Here is a 19,981-nt window from a genome sequence, read left to right on the forward strand (position 1 = left end):
TAACGGCTCTGCTTTTTAATATGCTGTCTAGGTTGGTCATAACTTTTCTTCCAAGGAGGAAGCATCTTTTAATTTCATGGCTGCCGTCACCATCTACAGTGATTTTGGAGCGCCCCCCCCCCAAAAAAAAAAAAAGTCTGTCACTGTTTCCATTGTTTCCCCATTTATTTGCCATGAAGTGATGGAACCAGATGCCATGATCTTAATTTTCTGAATATTGAGTTTTAAGCCAACTTCTTCACTCTCCTCTTTCATTTTAGTTCTGTGTACTAAAGCAAAATCAAATGTTCTGGCTCTTCCCGAAGATCAGGCTGATGAGGTGTGAAACCTCACTTTGTTGTTCTCGGTTCCACTGTGTAAATCTAAACAAGTGTCTGAGGTTCATCTCTATCATTTGTATCTCTTCCTTCTCTTAAATTGTCTTCTCCAACAATAAGAATTCAGTGCTCTCTGAAATCTGATGTTTATTAATGTTTGCTTCAGTAAAATTTGTCCTTGTAGCAATATGCTCTAAATTTGCATGTGTCATAAGATAATAACTCATTGCAAAAGCTTTAACAAATATAAAGTATCTTTATTTGAAACACAAAGAGGGGTTTTCCCTTGGTATTGTGTATGTGACAAGTGTGATCAGGCACTTGGCAACATAGTAACGCATTTATGGCTTTAAAGATGTTTGTTATTCCTAAAACAGACCTGTAACACTTGAATTAAAGATTTCAGAATGAATAACCTATGATATGATCACATTCCTCTTGGAATGCTGACATGTAAGAAAAGGTCTTCAGAAGACAGATTAATAATCATCAGTTATGAAATGAATCACAGAAATCTTCCTGGTGGTTTATTCATATGCCTTTTTAAGTTGCTAGGGACATTGATAAAGAGTTTAGGTAGACAGAAACATTGTGAATGAAGAGGTAAATACATTGGTGAAAAATGGGGACAGAGTAGGAAGAATTACCTAGCTGAATGACCTGATATTCGAAAGGATAGTTTCCATCATCCGTCCATCCACCTGTTCATCTTCTATCTATCTATCTACCTACCTATCTATATTCTCTGTTTAATGAAAGAAAACTCATTTGGGAAAAAGAAATAATCCAGATGTGCCAATAGAGAACCATTTAGCTATTGACTATCTGCCTTCCATTGAGGTAGAATAGATTTGAGAGAAAAATTAACTTTCAATTGTTATATATATTGGACAAATAGTTTTATTAAGGAGTAGTCAGATTTTCTTAAAGTCAATGTGGTGAAGAACATGTTTTCGTAAGAAACATAAGGCAAAGAAAATTTTCTGATCAGAACAGGATTTCCAGAGGGCACTATAATGCGTTTGAGTTGGAAAGGAAAGGAGATTGCTGCAGATTGGGAGACGAGCAATATGAGAAGATGGATTTCACAGGATCACAGAGGTAAACAGGGTGAATAAAATGTCCCTTAGAGAAAGAGCAACTTCTTGCATCATGGTCCCAACTATTTGCTCTACAGGATAAGATGAGAAGATACATAGGCAGACTTCACTCAATAGAATGGCACCCTTGAATTTGTTAGCAATGTTAAAAGAGAAACTGAAGCTTAATTATTAATACTTAACATTAAAATGTTAGGAGCTTGTTTGAGCAAAAACCACTCAACTCTGGCAGTGCCAAACCAGAAGTAGTTAGAAGCCCTCTGTGGAGGGGAGCTAGGAAAGCTTTTACAAAGAGAAGATGGAAACAAGGAAGGTCCTGACTGGCTACATATTAAATCATAGTCAGTGCTTTTGATTGGTTTGTGATAGGTTTTGATTTCATAACCTTGAGGCATTTACAGGCTTAGGTGTTGTCTGGATTACCTTTGCACCAAGGCATTAGAGCCTCCTCAGCCTAAAATTCTCCTGGTTTAATTTAAGAACAGCCAACATAGTGCTCTTAAAGGCAAATGGTGCTAAAAGCTTGGAAAATATGTCCCTCAGCCTTCTACCCATTTCATAAAATAACCACCCATGAAATTTAAGTAAGCCAAATTCACTTGTTATTCTGAGTTTAAATAAGCAGCTGTATTGAGTATATTGATTTAGCTTTTTTCTTCATTTAGATTCTGTCATCTTAATAAGCTGATTCACATTAGGAATACCTATTAGAATGAAATATTTCCCTAATATGCACACATGCCAACTATTTATTAAAATAATAAGAACTACTTGTTCTCAGGATTTAGATTATTATATCATATATATATATATTTGATTTAAAAGTCATTTGCTCAATGACTACCATGTGTGAATACATTTACAAAATTAAATAAAAAAGGAATAAATAACACTAGATATTTTTAGCTAACAGGATGGGCATGTTGCTGATGTCTTTAGACTTTGTACATATTCATTTTCTTTAAAACTTATTAGAACTGTTACATAGGGAATGGGTAGTTAATCTTTATTTTGAGAGTTGTTAAGCCTATTACAAATTTAAAGATTTTTAAAAAGGTTCTGGTGGCTAGTCAACATATTTATTTACAATGAGATTGGTAGGAATTGTTTTGCCTCATAGATAAAATGCTATTTTAGTGGGAACAAACTAAACAAACAAATAAACACTTTTTATTTGCAAACAAATAAGCACTTGTGTGGATAGAGAAGGGGATAAGTGGGGACTCTCTGGGAATGCCATGGTAATTAATCCTATTCAACATTTAAAAATCCCATAAACCTGTCAGGTATACAAAATAAGACAGCAGAAACCAGGAGTCAGAACAGCATTGGCAATGCCAGTAGGTAGATCCTAGTAGAACTGGGAATTACCTTTCAAGAGCTAAAGATTTTGTAACAGTGATAACAACAATGGTTAGCATTTAACAGAGAAAGGTAAGGCCTGTAATTTTTGGTTTAGGTGCAGCTCACTGCTACAATTAAAAAAGCAATACTTCCAACTGTATCTGGAAACCATAGTAACTAGTTTCAAATACTATTTTGTTTTTCTTTAAGGCTGTTCCTATAATAACTTGAAAGCTAAAATGTACTGCTTTTTAAAAAACTTAACACCATGTTTAATTTTTATCATAGCATGTCTTGACCTTTATGACTGTCCATAGCAATATGTCCTCACCCACAATGAGAATTATTAGTAATTTAAAAACTGTTATTTTACTTGTTTGCTTGAATTTTTATTGGTATATAAAAAAAGAAAAGAAAGAAAGTTGCTCAGTCGTGTCCAACTCTTTGCGACCCCATGGACTGTAGCCTACCAGGCTCTTCCATCCATGGGATTTTCCAGGCAAGAATACTGGAGTGGGTTGCCATTTCCTTCTCCAGGAGATCTTCCCGACCCAGAGATTGAACCCGGGTCTCCCTCATTGTAGGCACATGCTTTACCATCTGAGTCACCCAATGCTGTGTTAGTTCCTGCCATAAAGCAAAATGATTCAGTTATATATGTATATATAAAAGTAACTTTTCTCCATTTAGGTTTTTATGGAGCACTGAGTAGAGTTCCCTGTGCTACACAGTAGGTCCTTATTAGTTATCTATTTTATATATAGTAATGTGTATGCATACGTGCTAAGTCCATTTCAGTCATGTCCAACTCTGTGCAACCCCACGGACTGCAGCCTGCCAGGCTCCTCTCTCCATGGGGTACTCCAAGTTTGAATATTGGAGTGGGTTGCCATGCCCTCTTCTAGGGGATCTTCCCAACCCAGGGATCAAACCATGTCTTTCTCATCAGCCAGGTAGGTTCTTTACCACTAGTGCCACCCAGGATGCCCTAGTAATGTGTATGGTGGTGGTGGTAGTTTAGTCGCTAAGTTATGTCTGACTCTTGTGACCCCATGGACTGCAGCCCTCCAGGTTCTTCTGTCCTTGGGAATTTCCAGGCAAGAATACTGGAGTGGATTCTCATTTCTTTTTCCAGGGATCTTCCTGAGCTGGGGATTGAACCCAGGTCTCTTGCATTGCAGGCAATTTCATTACTGACTGAGCTAGCAGGGAAGCTCTAGTAATGAGTATCAGTTCAGTTCAGTCGCTCAGTCGTGTTCGACTCTCCGCGACCCTATGAATCACAGCACGCCATGCCTCCCCGTCCATCACCAACTCCCGGAGTTCACTCAAACTCATGTCCACAGAGTTGGTGATGCCATCCAGCCATCTCATTCTCAGTCGTCCCCTTCTCCTCCTGCCCCCAACCTTTCCCAGCATCAGACTCTTTTCCAGTGAGTCAACTCGTCGCATGAGGTGGCCAAAGTATTGCAGTTTCAGCTTTAGCATCAGTCCTTCTAATGAACACCCAGGATTGATCTCCTTTAGAATGGACTGGTTGGATCTCCTTGCAGTCCAAGGGACTCTCAAGAGTCTTCTCCAACATCACAGTTCAAAAGCATCAATTCTTCCTTGATCAGCTTTCTTAACAGTCCAACTCTCACATCCATACATGACCATGGGAAAAACCATAGCCTTGACTAGACGGATCTTTGTTGGCAAAGTAATGAATATATGTTAAACTAAATCTTCCAGTGTATCCCTCTTTTCCCCCCTTACCCTCGGTAAAGCCATAAGTTTGTTTTCTACATCTGTAACTCTATTTCTGTTTTATAGATAAATTTGTTTGTACCTTTTTTTTTTTAAGATTTTACATATAAGTGATATCATATAACATTTGCCTTTCTTTGTCTGACTTACTTCTCTCAGTATGGAAATCTCTATATCCATGTTGCTGCAAGTGCTATTATTTGCTTTTATTTACAACTGAGTAATATTCCATCATATTTATGTACCATACATATTATTCATAGCATCTTTCCTTTAGAATGACAAGGTACATTAAAAATGTTGGTACAACTTCAGAGAATCCCAGTGAACCATAAAGAATGCCTTGAAAATAAAATAGTTTTCATTCCACCAATTATTTAATATTGTTGCATTTCAACTAGCCTTTTAAAATTAATATTGACCCTAATGATTTTTAAATGTCTTTTAACTAGCTAGACATGTTATAAAACCTAAAAGATAACTTAGAAGATATGATTATATCCATGCGATTCTTTTCTTTATATACACTTATCACAGGGTAGCATAGTTATATATGATTAAGTAACTATAATGTATAATGTTAATTATTTATCCTCTGTCCTTTTATGCTATTTTTTTAAACATGATTGGCAATCTATAGTTATCTTTTTTCCAAAATTTCCTAATAACTTTCCCTCACTCATCCTTTCTAGAATATTAACTCCATAAGGGCAGAGTGTGTTTTTCTTCCTTACTAGTTAATCTGCAGTCCCTAGCTCTATTTTTGGCATTTGGTGGTTGCAAAGAAAGGAAAGAAATAGGAATGAAGGAAGGGGGAGAGGGAGAAGGAAAGAAAGTGTACAAGAAGCTGTCTGGAGAGCTAAGTAATAAAAGATCCAACCTATATATTATTGTGGGAGAAACTTAAAGGCAATGCATGGAGATATGTGTTGTTACCACAGGAGTATATTTATTTTCTGAGCCTCGGGCTTTGATGTAATTTACATATTTGTCAAGTAAAGGAGTGAATATATCTGCCTCTCCTCAACTTCATAAATGTGATGGGTTTTCTTTAAAATAGAAGATCACTGAGCTCTAAGTCAGTACTAAGACCTTGTGATTCTGACACGTTCATGATTAGTTTGAGAAAAATAGTTTGCAAAGGATGCTCATGTTACTTGAACGTATTATCAAGTGGAAAAAAATATGCAAAATACGAGTTGTTAGCTAAGTTTTATTTAGGGCAAAATGAAGACTATAGACTGGGAGACGGTATTTCAGATAGCTCTCAGAAACTGGTCCAAAAAAATAGGGGGAGGGACAGTACATGTGATTTTGGTGAAGGTGGAATACATGCAACCAAGCACATGTTGTTTTTCAGAAGGTTTCTACTAGTCTCATAAAGATTACTGCTAGTCATGAAGTGGGGATATCACCGTGAAGGATTTTAGTGTTTTTCTAGATAGGAGGAGATTCAAGAATTGGGCTAATAAAATCTTCTCCTGAATAATTTCTAACTGAATACCTATTCTGCCAGTTTTGCCCAGAGCACAGAGTGCCTCATGCCTGATCTCCGCCCTGGATTCCTTTAAGGGGGTGTTAAATGTCAGCAGCTGGAGAAGGAAATGGCAACCCACTCCAGTGTTCTTGCCTGGAGAATCCCAGGGACGGGGGAACCTGGTAGGCTGCCATCTATGGGGTCGCACAGAGTCGGACACGACTGAAGCGACTTAGCAGCAAAGGTCAGCAGCAGCTGCAGAGGCTCAAGTTTTAATCCTTGTAGAGGCAGATGGCAATTGCCAATTTGTAGTTGGCAATGGGAATAGTATATTTCTCTTAAGTCCATCATTTCTCCTGTTGTAGCCATGCGTTCCGGGAATCAAACTCACTCAGAAGGACAATGCAGATAATGGAGAGCAGTTTATTACACCAGTGGGCCCAAGGCAGAGTCTCCTCTTAGCCAAGGACCCCGACCAGTTTTTGTGAAAACCTTATATACCCTAAGCATACTTGCCCAAACCCACACCCCAAATTCCCTGAAACTAGTCTGAACAAAGGAAAAAGAAAGACACAATCAAAGTTAACCCTTGATTTATATGCCTTAAACCTAGGTAGTTAACAGTGGACAATTATCAATAGGCCTGTGGTCATTCTCCAATAAGCGTAATAGAATGTATGATTCTATTTGGTTACACAGATAATTAGGGTATTCTTTTAGGTGATGGAGGGTCCTGGGACTCTTCCTTCCGGGAGCCTGGTTTCCCAGTTGGTATGTCGTTTCCATAGATACTGGGCATATAGCTCAAAGTCCACAGTCCGGCCCAAGATGGAGTCCTGTTTTCAAGATAGAGCCTGTTCTGTTTCCTTCACTTCTTCTGTTTTCTTTACTCCTACTCCACTAAGGAGAGTAAAAAAAAGAAACAAAAATGGAAGATTTCACTCCGCTGTCTTCTGACCTCCTACACAAATAGTCTCATCAGCATGACTCGAGACCATCAAAATCACATGCACTGTATCTCTTGAATGAAAGTTAATATAATAACTTTGGATTTCCAAGTCATGCCTTATCCCCAGAAATCTAATACCCATATATCTCACAGCAGGAGACAACCCTCTACATCTGCCTCTGGCATTTTCTATTTCTCTTTGCAGTTCTTGTTGATCATCTGAGATACTGTACGTTTTATAAGCATTTCTCAGAGTTATTGTGGTTTTGTTCCAGACCCCTGTGGGCTTCCCTTATGGCTCAGCTATTAAAGAATCCGCCTGCAATGAGGGAGACCTGGGTTTCATCCCTGGGTTGGGAAGATCCCCTAGCGAAGGGAGAGGCTTCCCACTCCAGTATTCTGGCCTGGAGAATTCCAAGGACTCTATAGTCCATAGGATCTCAAAGAGTTGGACACAACTGAGCGACTTTCATTTCCAGACCACTACAATCAAGTAAATATTATAATAATGCAAGTTACATTAATTTTTATTTCCTAGTAAGTATATAACTCTGTTGATAAAAATTTACTTGCAATGCAGGAGACCCTGGTTCAATTCCGGGGTCAGGAAGATCCCCTGGAGAAGGGATAGGCTACCCACTCCAGTATTCTTGGGCTCAGCTGGTAAAGAATCCACCTGCAATGCAGAAGACCTGGGTTTGATCCCTGGGTTGGGAAGATCCCCTGGAGAAGGGAAAGGCTACCCACTCCAGTATTCTGGCCTAGAGAATTCCATGGACTATACAGTCCATGGGGTCGCAAAGAGTCAGACACGACTGAGCGACTTTAACTTTCAGTGAGTATAAAAGTTACATTTACACTACACAATATTCTACTAATTGTGCAATAACATTATATATAAGGGCTTCCCTGGTGACTCAGATGGTAAAGAATTCTCCTGTAATGCAGGAGACCTGGGTTCAATCCCTGGGTGGGAAGATCCTCTGGAGAAGGGTCAGCTACCCACTCCAGTGTTCTTGCCTGTAGAATTCCATGGACAGAGGAGCATGGTGTGCTACACTCCATGGGGTCACAAAGATTAGGACATGACTGAGTGACTTTCACTTCACTTCACTTCATTACATATAAAGAAATAATGTACTTATCCTAATTAAAATATATTTTTAAATGACAGTAAGTTCAGTGAATCTGGCTTTGCCAGTAGTCTCTATGTCAGATGTAACACATGCATTTTGAAGAGGTTAGACTGGGAAGGTTTTAGAACCAGAACCAGAACCAGACAATAAATGAAATAAATGTCCTACAAGTTTGAATTCCCAGTGCCAGAGTGCTTAATGTATTACTGCTTCTATCTTGTCTTATATTTTCTTCTCAACAGTCAAACACACAGCTCTTTAAGGCTATCAGAACCCAGAATATCTAAAGCAATTTTCCCATGATGGTTAAAAGGTCACAAGATAATAACTCCTACATTGAAACACCTCAGACCATGACAAAACTCCCATCATGAAACAAAGGAGAAACATGCTTACCAGGAAGCATATCTTAAGTAGGCTATTTCGTTGAACAGAAATGGAATAAATGAGAAAAATGTATATTAAACAATGGATGAATGAGGGGATGAATCACTTAACCCCTCTATCATAGCATGGCCAAATATCATTGAACAAAAGTATAAATATATATATATATATATATCTCACTAGCCAGGACCATGTACTTTTTTCTAAAGCACATTCCTTAAAACAACATATCCAGCTTGAGTTGTATCATCATGATCGAATCAAGATCAAATCAAAAGCAAACTAGGCTTATGCCAAAGTCAGTATTAAGGAAAAAGATAGACATCTGTTCTCTTGGTTTATAAACAATTTACCTTGAATAAAATATTAGAACAGAAATTAATATGAGATGATGAAAGCTTTTCTCCTAACTTTCTGTTCCATCATTTCACAAAGAAGTATGTGAATTAAAGCTAGCAAAAATAGTGTTAAAGTATCTGACCAGATTCTATTGTCACTGCATCCTAAAAATTACTGTGGTGCTGGCCCCACAGGTCTTTAGAAAGAGCATAGTGAGGTAAGATCAAAAACACTGCCCCTCTGCCACCTGGGAAAAGCCTTTTCTCATCATCTAACAAACAGCAGATGGAGAGTGGCTGAGAGCTTGGTTGCTTTCTAAACAGGAAAGCAGTATTTGTTTTCCCGTTAGGCTTATAGGAGAGATAGCTCCAGCCATTAAGTAGTTTTGCTAATCCCTCCAGCTGGACTATGCTAAAGCCAAGGGCTTTACCACTCACTATCAACCGTATCTATTTATATGGAAAGCAGATAAACCACTCACATTTTTCCTCTTCTAAGGCAGCAAATGCCAGCTTAGCCAATGAAATTTGAATACAGTAAATAAGAATAGAGAGCACATGATGTTGTGAAAGCTATATTTACCAGTGCAAACACTGTCATTGTATGTCACCACTCAGGTGACAGGGGCAGGAGCTTCTAGTGACGCATAGGTTAAGCCCCGTCCTCAGACCTGTCTCTGCAGCTCATCCTCACTCAGGCAGGACATCTTTCAACACAGGGGTGTTCCATAAAGAGTTAAAAATAGTTCTGAGATATTATTATCACCAATTTTCCATTGCTATGACAAAGTCTCAATCTTTCAAACTATACATAATCATAACATACACAATCTGGTGTGGAAAACTCCAATGAATTTTTATAATGAGAAGCACATTTGTATATATAAGTCATGATTTTTAACATTAAATGATTATGTCTGAGTGCATACTATATGTCTTGCACTTGACTAAAACTGTGTATATATTTGTATGTTTGTATTTATAATCTGCATACCAACCAGGAGATGTAGAGGTTGCTATCATTAATTTCTTACTGAGAAAAGGCTGAGTGACTTGCCAGAAATTATAGAGGTATTAAGTGGCCTTGGCATGGACTAAACCCAAAGCTGGCTGACTTTCAGAGCTTGTGTTTCCTTATTGCACCAACTTTAACCAAACATACACTGTGAAGCAAACCTCCAAGCAATATGAACCACTCCTTCTGTGGACAAATGTGAAAGACTTTTGGACAGAGCCATGCAGCTACCCGGGGGAAAAGAATGTTTGAAAAATCTTGGGGAGCCCTTTTACCAGGCAAGCTATAGTCAAAATCAGTAGAGTCTTAAAAGAGCTACTGCCACAGTCCATGGAACAGAGCACAGAGCAGAAAAGCAGTTTGGCAATTTTTCTCACCCATGCTTGGGTAGATTTCCATCATCAGTTGGTGCATTAATTCTAACTGGCTCCTGGAAACAGTAATTTGCTTAATAGCTCCTTTGTGATCGAGGGAGTTAATTCAGAATCCCAAATGGCTTCACTTCCAGCTGGGGAGGATGTTAGACAAAAGAGGAAAAAAAATCTAACTTCATTTTTCACAAATAATAGGAAGATGAAAGTTGGAACAAGCTATTGACTATTTTTGTTGGGAAAGAGCTGTTCCATTTTGACATGGGTCACTGAGACTTAGGAGGCAATTTTCATGTAGAAGTAAAGTATTTCCTTGAGTCAATGTAAGTGGAGAAAAGGAAATGAGTAAAATACAAAAATGCCCCTTTAATGTTCAAGTTTTTTGGGTTCTACTGGGAGTTTTTGTATTAGAACTTTCAGGCTAAATTCTAAGTATCTATCTGAGTGTCAAAATAAACTAAGTCAAATTTATAATTTTATGTCATTGAAACACTTGAAAATAAATGTCCAGTAACTGAAAACCCAGGTTTCTTCTGAGTTCAGTTCTTCGCTCGAGTGTAGACTTAAATTGCCTATAGAATTGTTAAGACATTGATATAACTGCATGATTTTAATTTTCTTTTCAGGTGATAAAACAGGAAGAACTTGACAAGGACCTTTCTGATTGTACTTTGTATGATCTACTGAAATATGATGATTTTAACTCAGACAAGCACCTGGCTCTTGAAGAATTTTATAGAACATTCCGTGAGTATAAGATTCGTTCTCTAATTCCTCTTTGTTCTTTTTCCTGTTTCATTACCCAATATGATGTGTTTGCTTGATCTCAAAGTACAAGTTGCTACTTAAGAGAAGTGATACAACTGAGAAAATTTAAGGGTTTGGCTCTATTGAAAAGAATGTAAGAGGTAAGGGATTTAGTATTCTAAAATAAAGAGCTAAAAATATTCAGTAGCCCTTGCTATCAGTTCTTGTTGATTCTAGTTTAAGATATTATTTCCACAATGCTGTTTCCAAGGTTATTTTAGACTAGAAACAGTACTTCATTGTTTGTCACTGCTTATCAAAAACAATTTAATTATTTACACAGTGACTCTTTTACCTTATAGGTAAACTAAAGTTGTTTAATAGATAGTTTGCATATATGGTAACAAAATTAACATAAGAATGAAAATTTATATTTATGTTAAGATACTTTAGAATGAATGATATATGTATAAATGCTTTAAGACTTCTTCAAATTGAATGTTTATACTTTGTATTATGAAATTGTAAAGATGATTTTGTTTTAAAAAGCTACAAGCTAGGTTATTCTTTAAAAATAATTCCAAAGAAAAAAAAACTAGGAGACAGAAAAACAGAAAGGAATGTTTTCAAAGCTATGTGTTTAAAAAAAGGAAAAAAAAATCATTAAATAACCTGGTTGGTATTTGAAAATCACAAAGTAATCTAAGGTAAAGGGCATTTTAGATAAATAGATTATCTTCAATATTTTTATATGTACTCACATATGTAGGGCTTTCCAAATATATACACATGCAATTTTTTTTTTCAAAAAGACCGGAAATAGACTATGTGTTTCACATAAAAAGATCATGTTTGAATTATGCCTGTCATACATCAGCTGTCTGATATTGGAAAAAATTACTTAAATCTCTAAAAATTCATATAAATAATGATGGTAATTATCACATGATAATTTTGTATTAAACATTGATCATATTTTATGCAATATTGATTATTAGCAAAGTAATAAATATGAAAGAGTTGCAGGTTATAAAGCTTTAAGGCAAGATGTTAGTATGCTCTTCAGATTTAATTAAGCTGTATTTCCACTTTAAGTTGCAAGCAGAATACAAAATGGGATATCTCAGTAAACATTTCATCCTTTAAATGTGTAAATCCTTACAACTTTTCAAAGGTAAGAAGAAAGCAGCATTATCGTTGGGAGATTATATGAAGAAATTGAAACACTAGAAGTTAAGAATTAAGTGGCTGAATTTATAATTGGATCTATGCCAAACTAGTTAAGAAGTCTATGTGTTTGTCATTGAACTTCACTGTGTAGCAAGCATTCTTTTGTGTGCTTAGGATAAAAGGAATACTATGGTTTATCAGGAAAAAATATCACATTATATTATGTTATACCAAATCATGTAAGATAGAAGGAGATAAATGTCATAGAAAGTCCTACACAAAATATTAAGTGAATTAAGAATATAATCTCCCCTTTGGGGAATCAAGGAGAGGTGGTGAAGGTAGTAATAATTGAATGAGTCTTCAGGACGAGTGGATTTGGACTTTGTTGGATGAGAGATGGAAGATGGGCAGACAGAAGAGAGTCAGAGAGGAAGAAATGTTCCTCTACCCTTCTAGACTTCTCTGACTGGCCTAAGGATCAAGTTGTCATGAGGCATATTAGCAGGAGAAAATCAAGCAAAGTTTTATAATGTATATAAATGGGAGAGATCCAGGAAAACCGAAACCCCTTAAGTAATAAAACCCTCACCTTAAGTACTGTCCTCAATGACTGAAACCCTTACCTTAAATGACTGAAAACCTCACCGTAAGTACCATCCTCAGCTAGACAAAAGAGGACTTCAGAGGGGAGGAAGGCAATTTTCAGACAGATGAAAAAGCAGATGTTTGGTAAACAAATGTTTGCTGGGCCCTGCAGAGAAACTAGAACATAGGAATTTTAACAGAGATTTGCTAAGTTCCTCCTTGTGCACTCCTAGTTCACTTTATAGTTAACCTATAGTGACAGCTCCCTTCCTGGTGGAACAGGTCTTCTATCTGCTTTCTTTTAGACAGTTGGGAAAACTGATGTTACTGTCTCAGTCTTTTGGGCTTTGATTGGGCTTTGATTGTCTCTTTAGTACACAAGTAGTATGTATACTAAAGAGACATTATAGGGTGTCAATTTTGCTTCCTATATTGGCATAAATAAAATCTCAGCTGCATGATATACCACAGTATTTAGAGAAATTAGTCCAATCTCATGCTCTTTTCTAAGTCTGAAAGTCTATGAAATTAACTATTACTACTATTTTACTAACTTATTTTATTAAACAGGCAGTCTAATCTACCAACTACTATTCCACACTCTCATAATATGAAGACACTGGGATTTGGCTAAATAAAAGTACTTGGAATTTGTAGCAATAGCAGGAAGCATTTTTAATGGAATACAAACTATCAAGTGTGAATAAGAGAATTAAATATGCTTCTATAGGATTTTTATTTAAAATGTAGTTATTGTTGATGGTGGAAAAGTGGAGCTAGAAAATGACAAAACAATGAAAATAAAGTGTGAATAACATATTATTTTTGTGATAACACAGCAAAGACTGAATAGTGATCCCTGGCAATGGCAATACATAAGAATCTTCTCAAGAATACTGCTATCTGGCTCCTATGAAGGGGAAAATATGATACTGTGTTTGAGAGATGGTTTGATGCTGCTAAGGAAGGCAAGGTAGTTCAGTATATTGTAAAGATAAATAAAATTATGCAATTCAGAAATCTGAAGCATCAGTATAAGCATACAACAGAGACACAGTGAAACATGGTTTACAAAGGAACTATTGGGCACTAGGAACAATTGAATTTGGATAGAAGAAAATCTATACGATTCTGTTGATGGCTGGAAGGTAACATGGTGTCAATTTTACAGAAATTATTTATAGGAAATGCCATGAAATTGAATGAATATCATTATTGATTCTGCTATTAGGTGAAAATTGTGTCTAATACAAAAGGTTTATATTTTTAATATTTTGAGTCATAAAGAGATAATGGGTAATGAAAGCACTTGGCAATAAGCGATCATATTATGAGCGTTTTATCTCTTTGAATCATCACAAAACTTTTTCTTAACTATGATAAAATTATGTTAGCAATCAATTGAAAAATATAATGTTTTTCTAAGTAATGCAGGAATTATCTGGAGGGTTTTAATATTCCTTCTGGTTTAACCAAGCAGTTTTCCATACAGTTTTACATTTTTAGTGTTTCAACCTTATTAAACAAGGCAACCAGTTCTATAATGACTTCTTGGCAAGAGCAAAACTAACTTGTATGGATTGTCTGAATCAGCAAGGTATTTATATGTGAGTAGGAAACATGTGGAGAAGGCAATGGCAAGCCACTCAAGTACTCTTGCCTAGAAAATCCCATGGATGGAGGAGCCTGGTAGGCTGCAGTCCATGGGGTCGCTACGAGTCAGACGTGACTGAGTGACTTCACTTTCACTTTTCACTTTCACACATTGGAGAAGGAAATGGCAATCCACTCCAGTGTTCTTGCCTGGAGAACCCCAGGGACGGGGGAGCCTGGTGGGCTGCCGTCTATGGGGTTGCACAGAGTCGGACACGACTGAAGTGACAGCAGCAGTAGCAGCAGCAGGAAACATATGTCTAATTCTTTCTCTCCTGTTATAATACAGCTAAACCCACCTCAGTTTTGTGACAGGATTTGTGTAATGACATGATTTTAAAAAGTCATCCTATTTAAAATATTAGTATTATGAATAAAAATGTATAAAAATAGTGAATAGGTAATCCATTTAAAAATTATATATTAAATACCTATGTGTATAGAGTGCTGTATTAGTTAAAGTAACTTGAAAAAGATGTTTCCTTTCCCTGAGGGATACATCATCTCAGACAAACAATGATAAAAATAACAGATGAAGGAAGGGTAAATACTAATCATTTTTCACACATAGAATTCATTCCCCCAGATAGTTTCTAAAAGGAAAGCACAAAAAAACTAAAAAGTCCCTAAATGAATATCCAGGAGAATAAACTAAGGCCAGAGAAGTTAAATTTATCTCTATCCATTCATTATTTACTGCTAGAAATAAGGATAGATAGAATTTTTGAATTTTAGTTTATTATTCTTTCTTTTACCATATAAAATGGGGAAAAGTCTGCAAAGAGTACTTTGCAAACAGGTAAATTTTAATGGTAAAGAAAAAAACCCAGCACATCATCAAGTGTTATTACATTATATTAGAGTGTTTTTTTCACACTTATAAGGTTTTTCATAATTTTTTTTCCATTTTGGATAAGATGAATTATTTTATTATTTTCTAATAAGTATTATATGACATTCTTAAATTCTTTCCAGTATTTTTGACATTAGTAAAAAATCCTTTGAGTTTTACTAAGATACCTAAATCCTTCACTCTCACTGCGAGTATCAAATATCTTAAATCATGCTTTCGTTGGTTAACAAACTTGGAAATCTGTATAATGGGATCCAATAAATACTAAGTGAGGTCAGACATAGTTTTGAAGACTTAGAGGAAATACTAAACCTTCTTTTCAAATTGTGGACACCCTGAACCCAAGTATTTTGTTGTCTCAATAGTAAAATGTGTAGATTTGCAGTGTAAAAAGTGCTTAGAATTAAAAACAAATAGTATCTTCATTAACTGTAAGGACTTGTACTGACATATAGAGACAGTATTTTATATTCTTCCAACTGAAAATCAAAATACAATGTTTGATTAAGTTTGACTTGTCTTGAAATATGTATTTTTGCTTCAAATCTGTAGGTAAGTGCAAGTAATTCACTGTCAGACAATATGACCACACACAGAATTTCAGAAGTGATGTTCAAATAAATGTTTATATATATTTAGCTTTGCACATTCAGTTTGGATGATAAAGTGCAATTATATGACTATTGATTTTAGGAAATAATTGTTTTCATTTGGACATTCTAGATTGCCAAAAATAGTGCAGTTGTCTAACCCCTAAATGTATATTTGTTTTGGAAATGCTTTTCAAGTACTTAATTTCCTAAGTTAAACTTTATATTGCTTTGATTTAAAATTGTGTGGAGTGAGGAGTTTGTGTAATTCTGACAGATTCTTGAAATTCTATTAAATAATTATGAATTGTAGTTACCTTAGCCATTTACATACACTTTAAGACATGTATGTGTTCTAGTGATTAAAGGTCTAATGCCACCCTTAAATATACCTTTATTCAATTCAGAAAAAATCTCTATGTGGAAGGATCCACAGGAAGATATTTTTCTACTATGCATAAAGTAATTAGGTTTTTGCAAGCCTAATGCATCAATTGTGAGATTTATATTGAAACTAATTGTACAATATCTGTCTCTCCTTTTTAAAAAAGAATACTTAGGATTCTAAAATACTTTTTAAAACGTAAGAGTTCCTTTAAATCACCTAAGTCTTTGATTATATGTGAAAGACTTCTTAATGGAGTATAGATTTGATAGTGGCATTATAAGGAAAAGAAAATTTATTTTTCTAGGAAATCACAGTTGCTGCAATAAAATGCTAATTATCGGAACCATCTAATAACTCAAGCAATGAAATATGAGTATCATATTAACATTCACTGACATTACATCATTATATATGAAAGTTCTCTATTTGAGAAAAATAGCTGAATTTAGTGACCAGAATTTAGTGACCAATTAAGAGTGTTGAAGTATGTGAAAGTGATGGAGATAGGACTAGAAGAGCAGTAGTAATAATGTAAGGATGTGTCCATATTTGGAAAATAACTTACAAGTAGAATTAGCTGGATTAGATGAGTGATTACATACTCATGGGAGGAAGAGGGTAAGATCAAGGATAATGTCAAATTATCTAGTTTGCATACAAAGGTGGATAATGATGCTACTCATTAAGGTAGGAAGCACAGGAAGAGAAACAAGTTTGGGGAGTATATTTAGTTAAATTTTAGACATATTGGCATATTCAAGTAGAAACTTTTAGTTGGAGAATCAGGTGGCCCAGAGTCAGGTGAGAGCTCTGGGTCACAAGGAGAGACATAGAGCATGTAGTTAAAATTTGGTTCTGTGGCAAGGATGGAGGTATCCGAGGTAAGTACAGGAAGTCCTCTTCAGATGAACAAGTTCCATGCCAAGAGCAGATTCATAAGTCTAATTTGTTCATAAATCCAACAAAGTTAGCCTAGCTACCCAACTAACACAATCAGCTATATAGTACTGTACTATATAATAGGTTTATAATACTTTTCACACAAATAATACATAAAAACACATTTTTAATCTTACAGTACAGCACCTTGAAAAGTACAGTAGTACAGTACAACAGCTGGCACACCAGGCCTGGCATTGAGTAAGCAGGCAAGAAGAGTTATTGACTGTTGAAGGGAGAGGAAGTGGCAGATGGTAGAGATGAAAGATCATCAGCAAGAAGAGATGGAGAGCAAGCTGCAGTTTCACTTATGCCTGACACTGAGGGAACACATGTTAGCATTTTAAAGTTCGCAACTTGAAGAGTCATATGTAGGAGACTTACTGTTTGTGGAGAGAAGAGTAAAACGGCAGTGGGAAACTAAAACTAAACAATAATAACACAGAGAGATAGGAGGAAAGTCAAAGGAGTACACCATCGTGAACTTTTAGTAAGGAATTATTTTCAAGGCTAAGTTCAAAGCAAGAAAGTATACAACAGATGAATGGGCACTGGATTGGCAATAAGGAAGTTATTGGTAACTTTGGTCATGGCATTTTGCAGCAGAGATGTAAGTGTAGACAATCAAATGCTAGTGGCTGAAAAGTGGGATATAAAAAATGAAAAAAAAATTCTGAGCCAAGAAGCAGAGCACATAAATGTACATGAAAGTATATATTTAATTAAAATCTAAAATATATAAAACTCATTTGTGGTTATGGTAGTTAATGTGAATGATCCTCTTTGGGAACACAGGCAAGAGAAAGACTTCTAAGGTGCTGGCCAGCTTATACTATTTATCTGGATTAAAAAATCCCACACTGATTTGGGAAATGCTGCACTGGATTGATAGGACTTCTATATTCATAAAAGAATCCATACTGGATCATTGTAGTATAAAACTTTGCAGGAAATTTAGTTGACTGATTCACTGGCGAAATCAATCTTCTACTACAAGCTTTGGCTACAAAGTTACTTCACATGTGTGTGTGGCTGTAATCTGTGTTGGAGTGTGCAGATATGCCCTGATGTTTGGATAAATACAGAATCACTGTCTTACAGATGCTTACACTGTGTGTTATTTTTGCTGTATCTGGGTTCCAGCCGCTATAGAAAAATACTGTTACAAAACATGATTATTGAAATTTTATGTACACACATATATTCCAAAAGGATAGTATCTTGGTCTTAAAAAAAATAAAAACAACCCCCAAACTTTTATACCCTAACTGTTATTAAAAGAACAACTGATGAGGCAATACAGATTTGAACTATAATTTTAAAATCTTCAAAACTGTAAGTTTATATGACTATGAACTTAAATCTTTCCAATTTGAAGATGAATCTGTCCTCATCCTGTTTATATTACCTTAATCTAATGTAGCTGGTACACCTTTATATTTCTCTTTTTACCTATAACCACTGGCATTCTAAATGCTCTGATCTCACAGGTAAATTTTGTTTGTTGACCTGTTTGTTACTTTTAAATGCAGACTCAATTAGATATTTCAGCTTCTTTTATTTCAAGTGAAACACTTCTATTTATTTCTTGACATTTTGACTCTTCTGTCATATAGATATCAAAAATAAGGACTTGTCTGAGACAAAGTGAAATAGAAATAAAAAATAATGAAATGGTAACTGACCAATTATTCTTATTTTTCACACTGTGACATACCTTGTCAATCATAATTTAGTGCATCTGACTTAAAATTACTTTCTGTTTATTTCAGTATAATATTCTGGGAAGGACTTTGCCTGAGGCTGTTTGTAGATTTTCACAATCATATCTTTAATTCACTGGTAAAGAATCTGCCTGCAGTGTGGGAGACCTGGGTTTGATCCCTGGGTGGGGAAGATCTCCTGGAGAAGGGCATGACTACCCACTCCAGTACTCTTGCCTGGAGAATTCCATGGACAGAGGAGCCTGACAGGCTACAATCCATGGATTCACAAAGAGTCAGACACTTTTGAGTGACTAACTATTTTACTTTCACACTTAAGCTTTGTTAAGCCCCTGTTCTTAATACCAGTTCCTCAGAAACACCTTGAATTGAAGCTTGCACTGTCCTTTTGTGGTATGAAACCATACCTGGTTGCCATCTCCTCATAGTAGTTTTACTGTGAAGATTCCAGCCATACTGCTGTCAGAGATCCCATCTATTTGGACATGACACAGTGGCTGCAGATTGGCAAGAAAGCCTTTGCTTCATTTTAAAGTAACTCAGATTCCCAAACTGAGTTCCTACTTATGGGGTTTAAGTTTTTCAGTTCAGTTCAGTTCAGTTCAGTCGCTCAGTCATGTCTGACTCTCCGTGACCCCATGAATCACAGCACGCCAGGCCTCCCTGTCCATCACCAACTCCCAGGGTCCACTCAAACTCATGTCCACAGAATCGGTGATGCCATCCAGCCATCTCATTCTCGGTCGTCCCCTTCTCCTCCTGCCCCAACCTTTCCTAGCATCAGAGTCTTTTCCAGTGAGTCAACTCGTCGCATGAGGTGGTCAAAGTATTGCAGTTTCAGCCCTAGCATCAGTCCTTCCAATGAACATCCAGGATTGATCTCCTTTAGAATGGACTGGTTGGATCTCCTTGCAGTCCAAGGGACTCTCAAGAATATTCTCCAACACCACAGTTCAAAAGCATCAATTCTTCAGCGATCAGCTTTCTTCACAGTCCAACTCTCAATCCATACATGACCACGGGAAAAACCATAGCCTTGACTAGACGGACCTTGGTTAGCAAAGTAATGTCTCTGCTTTTTAATATGCTATCCAGGTTGGTCATAACTTTCCTTCCAAGGAGTAAGCGTCTTTTAATTTCATTGCT

At 36.2% G+C, this 19,981-nt stretch overlaps 1 protein-coding gene across 3 annotated transcripts in view; it reads left to right on the forward strand.

Moving 5' to 3' along the window:
- FSTL5 (follistatin like 5) overlaps positions 1-19,981 on the forward strand; it is an 882,948-nt gene that overhangs the window by 424,823 nt on the left and 438,144 nt on the right. For all 3 annotated transcript variants that reach the window (XM_055405237.2, XM_088827832.1, XM_088827833.1), the window contains exon 5: positions 10,810-10,930. In XM_055405237.2, coding sequence (XP_055261212.1) covers positions 10,810-10,930 — 121 coding nt within the window. The remainder of the gene's footprint in view (positions 1-10,809; positions 10,931-19,981) is intronic.

This window comes from Moschus berezovskii, chromosome 19, assembly GCF_049115385.1.
Source record: "Moschus berezovskii isolate FMDL1 chromosome 19, NW_MosBer_1.0, whole genome shotgun sequence".
NCBI lineage: Eukaryota > Metazoa > Chordata > Mammalia > Artiodactyla > Moschidae > Moschus > Moschus berezovskii.